This window comes from Xenopus laevis, chromosome 3L (genome assembly GCF_017654675.1).
Source record: "Xenopus laevis strain J_2021 chromosome 3L, Xenopus_laevis_v10.1, whole genome shotgun sequence".
Taxonomy (NCBI): domain Eukaryota; kingdom Metazoa; phylum Chordata; class Amphibia; order Anura; family Pipidae; genus Xenopus; species Xenopus laevis.
The window spans coordinates 43,902,246-43,908,245 of record NC_054375.1 but is presented as its reverse complement, the minus strand read 5'-3'; the positions used below and the strand labels follow the sequence as shown (position 1 = coordinate 43,908,245).

At 38.1% G+C, this 6,000-nt stretch overlaps 1 protein-coding gene across 1 annotated transcript in view; it reads right to left on the bottom strand.

The window, feature by feature from the left end:
- Positions 1-608: 608 nt before the first annotated feature.
- slc22a5.L (solute carrier family 22 member 5 L homeolog) overlaps positions 609-6,000 on the bottom strand; it is a 29,816-nt gene continuing 24,424 nt past the window's right edge. The window contains exons 10-11 of the mRNA NM_001087429.1: positions 5,176-5,281; positions 609-810 (exon numbers count right to left, since the gene is read on the bottom strand). Of these exons, the coding sequence (NP_001080898.1) occupies positions 5,203-5,281 (79 nt within the window). The 3' untranslated portion in view covers positions 609-810; positions 5,176-5,202. The remainder of the gene's footprint in view (positions 811-5,175; positions 5,282-6,000) is intronic.

The window sequence follows — 6,000 nt, the reverse complement described above, 5'->3', positions numbered from 1 at the left end:
TAAACCTTTAACATAAGCGAATGTTAAAAAAGTGCTATTCTAAGCACTTTACATTCATTATTTAGTTTCTTTTTATTCCGAGATATTAAAGGATACATGTGCTGTTAATATGAATGAATTCTGTTACAACAGCACCACCTGCTGGTCAGTTTCCAACAAGTCTGACCACCAAGTAGTCAAGGAAGTTTTCAGGAGAAAGAAAGAGGCTGTTCTGATGTTCTTCTGCTTAGGAAAAAAAAATTAGGAAACATTCTCAAATCTTTTCTAAGCAGAAGAACTTCAGAGCAGCCTCTTACTTTCTCCTGACAACTTCTTTGACTACTTGGTGGTCAGAAAATGACCAGCAGGTTGTAACAGAATTCATTCATATTAACAGCACATGTACCCCTTAATATCTTGGAGTAAAAAGAAAAGAAATAATGAATGTAAATGACAAAAGGGCTTAGAATAGCAGTCTCATCAATTTTACATTCACTTGTTTTAAAGGTTTACTTATCCTTTAATGCGATGTTAAAGCATCAATATGTTCTTCTGATCGTATCCAGGGCAATGCTGGGGTAGAATCTACGCACATGCTGCAAAAAAAAATTCAACAGGACAGCAAGTTCTGAAAGTTTCAACATTTATTGGTATTATAACAAAGAGTTAATCACAGGAATTGCTCCAGCAGAGATACAAATATAAAGACATTCAGTTTGCATTGTTGTGCTAATTTATACTGCAGGTAGAAAAAAAGGCGAGGATCCGCAAACAACGAAGAAGAATTAAACCGTGTCAATCACAGTGTGGAAAGAACTCTACTGAAGCAATCTATGGGAAAGAATTATAACAATTTAACACACAATTATCATCTGTCCCTGAGACTTAAAGGGAACACTATCATTCAAATAAGAGTTTCATTTATACCTGAGAGAGTGCAATGCCCAGATCGCTAAATAAGCTGTGAGATAAAGGCCTTTTTCTGATTGCCTTTCATGTAACCCGTGCCCTTCTTCATCCCCATTAAATTTGTCAGACATTACTATGATGTCACAAATAGCTTTTACATCATGAGATAAGGGGAGATAGGAAGCCATACCATTATATCTGAGCTCCATGGGAGGATGAAGGAACACTTGTAATCGTTCTGCTAATATGAACAAGAATTGGTGCAACTGTAATTTATTATTATCTCATTGCTATCAAAACAAGAGACAGGCTCATGGAAAGATTTTCTATAAGGGCCACATGCAGGCCCGGATTTGTGGGAAGGCCACTTAGGCCCGGGCCTAGGGCTGCAGGATTTTAGGGGGGGCGGCATGCTGCCCAACCACACCCACATTGGTTCAAAAACACTGGGAATGCACAGGAGATACAATCTCCATGAAAATTGGCACGAATAAAGGGGAGGGGACAGGGGCGACAAATGGCAGTGGGCCTAGGGGCGTCCGCTATGTAAATCCGGCCCTGGCCACATGCCTAGGGCAGCCTTCAGGTCTCTATAAAAAAATGAATAAAAAGATCCCCCCATCCAGTTTTGAATTGAGCCCTGAGTGAACCCTGACATTCAGCTTTAAAGGAATTATTCAGTGTAAAAATAATAACTGGGTAAATAGGCTGTGTAAAATAAAAAAATGTTTCTAATATAGTTACTTTGCCAAAAATGTAATGTATAAAGGCTGGAGTGATTTGATGTATAACATAATAGCCAGAACACTACTTCCTGCTGTTCAGCTCTCTTGGTTTACACTGACTGGTTACCCTGGTTACCAGGCAGTAACCAATCAAAGACTTGAGGGGGGGGCGCATGGGTCATATCTGTTGCTTTTGAATCTGAGCTGAAGATCAATTGCAAACTCACTGAACCGTTACGTCCCATCCCCTTCAAGTAACTGACTAACTCAGAGTTAGAGAGCTGAAAAGCAGGAAGTAATGTTCTGGCTATTATGTTGGACATCCAGTCACTCCAGCCTTTATACATTACATTTTTGGCTAACGAACTATATTAGAAACATTTTTTATTTTGCACAGCCTATCTATTTACCCAGTTTTTATTGTCACACTGAACTGCTACTTTAATCTGGCCCGTGTGCACCAAGGAATCCATGAATATACAGTACATAGGTGGGCAAGCAGAAAAACTTTACATAGCTTTTGCAGTTATTTTTCTTTTAAACATTACACATTCGTTTCAGTCACAAACAAAAACATTTCATTTTCATAATAAAGCTCCTGAACAACAACAAACAACAACAAAACATTCAGTTACAAAGCTATAAGGTGTCGGGCTGCAGAGAAGTACAGAAAGTTGCTTTTGGGTGGGCATTTGGATTGCAGGGGAAGAGTTGTGCCCAGATCAGTTTCATTAGTCAGTATAAATACATTTTTTTTGGGACCTTTCTGATTCCCACTGGGAAAAAGATGAACAAAATACGCAAATCAGGTTGTCATTAATGGGATGGTCAAAATGGCTGGTGTGTAAGTAACAAATACTGGCTTTAAGGTCTTTTTCTAATAATATTTGCTGTAACATATTACAAACAGTTGCACATTTTACTATTTCATAAAAAAATAGGTTCAGCATCTACCTATACAGGTATGAGACCTGTTATCCAGAATTCTCTGGACCTGGGGTATTCTGGATAGCAGATCTTCCTGTAATTTGGATCTTAATAGCTTAAAGGGATACTGTCATGGGAAAAAATGTTTTTTTCAAAACACATCAGTTAATATTGCTGCACCAGCAGAATTCTGCACTGAAACCCATTTCTCAAAAGAACATTTAATTTTGAAATCTGACATGGGGCTAGACATATTGTCAGTTTCCCAGCTGCCCCAGTCATGTGCTCTGATAAAATTCAGTCACTCTTTACTGCTGTACTGCAAGTTAGAGTGATATCATCCCCCTCCCTTTCCCCCCAGCACCCTAACAGAACAATGGGAAGGTAACCAGATAGCAGCTCCCTAACACAGGATAACAGCTGCCTGGTAGATCTAAGATCAGAACTCAATAGTACAATTCAGGTCCCACTGCGACACATCCAGTTACATTGAGTAGGAGAAACAGCAGCCTGCCAGAAAACAGTTCCATCCTAAAGTGCTGGCTCTTTCTGAAAGCACATGACCAGGCAAAATGACCTGAGATGGCTGCCTATACACCAATATTAAAACTTGGGGAAAAAAAAAAAAAACACTTCCTGGTTCAGGAATGACATTTTATATTGTAGAGTAAATTATTTGCTGTGTAAACAGTGCAATTTAAAAATAAACACTACATCATAAAAATCATGACAGAATCCCTTTAAGGCTACTAGAAAGTCAAGTAAACATTAAAAAACCCAATAGGCTGGTTTTGCTTCCAATAAGGATTAATTAAATCTTAGTTTGGATCAAGTACAAGGTACTGTTTTATTATTACAGAGAAATAGGAAATGTTTAAAAATGTGGATTATTCGGATACAATGGAGTCTATGGGAGACAGCCATTCTGTAATTCAGAGCTTTCTGGATAATTGGTTTCCGGGTAAAAGATCCCATACCTGTATATATGTATGTATGTATACACATATACATATTATTTGGATAAAATTGAGTCTATTGGAGACTCCATTTCTGTAATTTGGAGCTTTCTGGATAACAAATCCCATACCGGTAGCAGATATGTCCCTTTGTAGTGCACACAGAACTGCAGATTTGGGTCATGTACAAAATGTACAGCATGTCAGTAATGCATTAAGATTTAAAGAGAAAGTTGCTTAATCATAGTAAACATCATCTAATTCAGTGCAAATAGAAATCTTGGTTTCTATGACAGTTTGCAGTTGGTTACTAATTTTTTAGTGTTTTCTTTTTTAATGTATGGAATCATTTTTAATTCTTTATGTTTATGTTGTGCAGCTGTGAGAATCGGATTTATGTCTGTGTTTATATTAATCTTTTTACCCTATAATTCCATTTTTGGTATTCTGAATTCTGTAGAAATTGCTAGTTTATTTCAATAGTTCTTTAACATTTAGAATATTTTATGCCCCTGTCCCACTCTTTCTCTCTTTCCCGTTCTAGATTTATTCAATACTCACACAAGGTGACCAATCAGAATGTCCTTCCTTGCTGTAGAAGTTATAGTAAGTGAGAGAAAAGGAGAACAATAAGAGCAGGAGAGTAGAGAAACGTGCTGGGTATACTAAACCGTGATTTGGCATCTAATTTAGCTTGTAATATTTGAACTGTATATTTCACTTACACACTAACCTAGAATCACTGCCACACACACACACACACACACACACATTACACACACTACATGCACGCACAGTGATGGAATTATCAGTGGCACTAAAATAGTTTTTTTTGGTTTGGTTTTTTTTTTAAGGCTTTTATAAAAACAAATATATAAATGTTAATAAGCAGCAGCTGCCTACAAAATAGTGCATAATAAATTGCAAAAATCAGTGACAGAAGAAGTAAAATTCATAAAAGCAGCGAACTTACTGGGACGGTGTTTAGATTAGATCATTGCCAATGCAATGAGTTTGCGGACAGGAAACCTCCGTATTCGTACAAAGGCTGTAGACAAAGCCTTTGGTGTGAATACAGAATATGACCTGTATCTCAGGGGGCAGGGAATGCCTCAGTCTCAGGATGGGAACTCGTGATAGAAGATAAATTATGAGTGTGAGTGGACTCAGTGCAGTAACAAGCACATAAGTGACAGTTAGTGGTTCTTCATTGTCAGATTGTCATCAGTGCCTTTGACTCAGTTTTGACATTAAAAATGTGTGAACAAAAACAACCTTTAAAATAGAATCTAGAATGTTTTCCTTACACGTGGTTAATGGAAATACAGTATTTCCCGTCTATGCAGCTTTATCCTGTGTCCATGCTGCATTACAGTACACAAAGGCTTGCTCTCCATTCGGCTGATTCCACCCTGCAGAACAATGGACTATCTGGATATTAACCAGATTTCATTTTATTGTGGTATTATTGCTCCACTCTGTTTAGTACCAGGATGGGCAAATCCTGCCCCGAACCCTGAACAACCCCTATGGAATTGGACGTAAGTATACAATGGAGTGTGATACAAATAAGTCCACTGCATACTGTTCCCTTCTCCCAATAGAGACTCTTTACATTGACTTGTCTCAGTCCTTATTAGTGGCAGGCTGAAGCCCATTTCTGCACTTTTTAACATTACCTTTCTACATGGACTGAAACCACTGCCTTACAATGCCGTGTTTGACAAGACATTGGGTTTTCCATTCTTCTCTCTTTTAAGTCGTTTTCCTGCTTTGTAGCTAAACCTGGAAACAAATAGAATAAATATGAATTGATCAGAATGCAACTACAACATGTACTGAATATTCCCACTGAACATTCTACGTGGCACTTTGTACTATTATATTGCTTTGTTTTACCACTAGTTGCTCTGGTCAGTAACCAGAACAAACATTTCTGACACTATTAGATTGCAGCTTTTCATTTCTGCATAAATGCCCACTTAACATATATCAGCTTTAGGCCATAGAGTATGTACAGTGCCTTGCAAAAGTCTTCGCCCCCCCCCCTTGGCATTTTTCATGTTTTGTTGCCTCACAACCTGGTATTAAAAATGGATTGTTTGAGAGTTTGCACCATTTCTTGTACAGAACATGCCTACTATTGTGAAGCAAACAACAAATAGGAAAAAATAACAGAAATCTTCTTCTGCATAACTGTTCACCCCACCTAAAGTCAGTACATTGTAGAGCCACGTTTAGCGGCAACTACAGCTGCAAGTCGCTTGCCACTAAGAATTTTTGCCCATTCCTCAAGGCAAAACTGCTCCAGCTCATTCATGTTGGATGGTTTTCACTTGTGAACAGAAACCTTCAAGTCTGACCACAGATTCTCAATTGGATTGAGGTCTGGACTTTCTAGCACATTTAAATGTTTCCCCTTAAACCACTTAAGTGTTGCTTTAGCAGTATGCTTCCGGTCATTGTCCTGCTGGAAGGTGAACCTCCTTTTCTTGGTGGCCAAA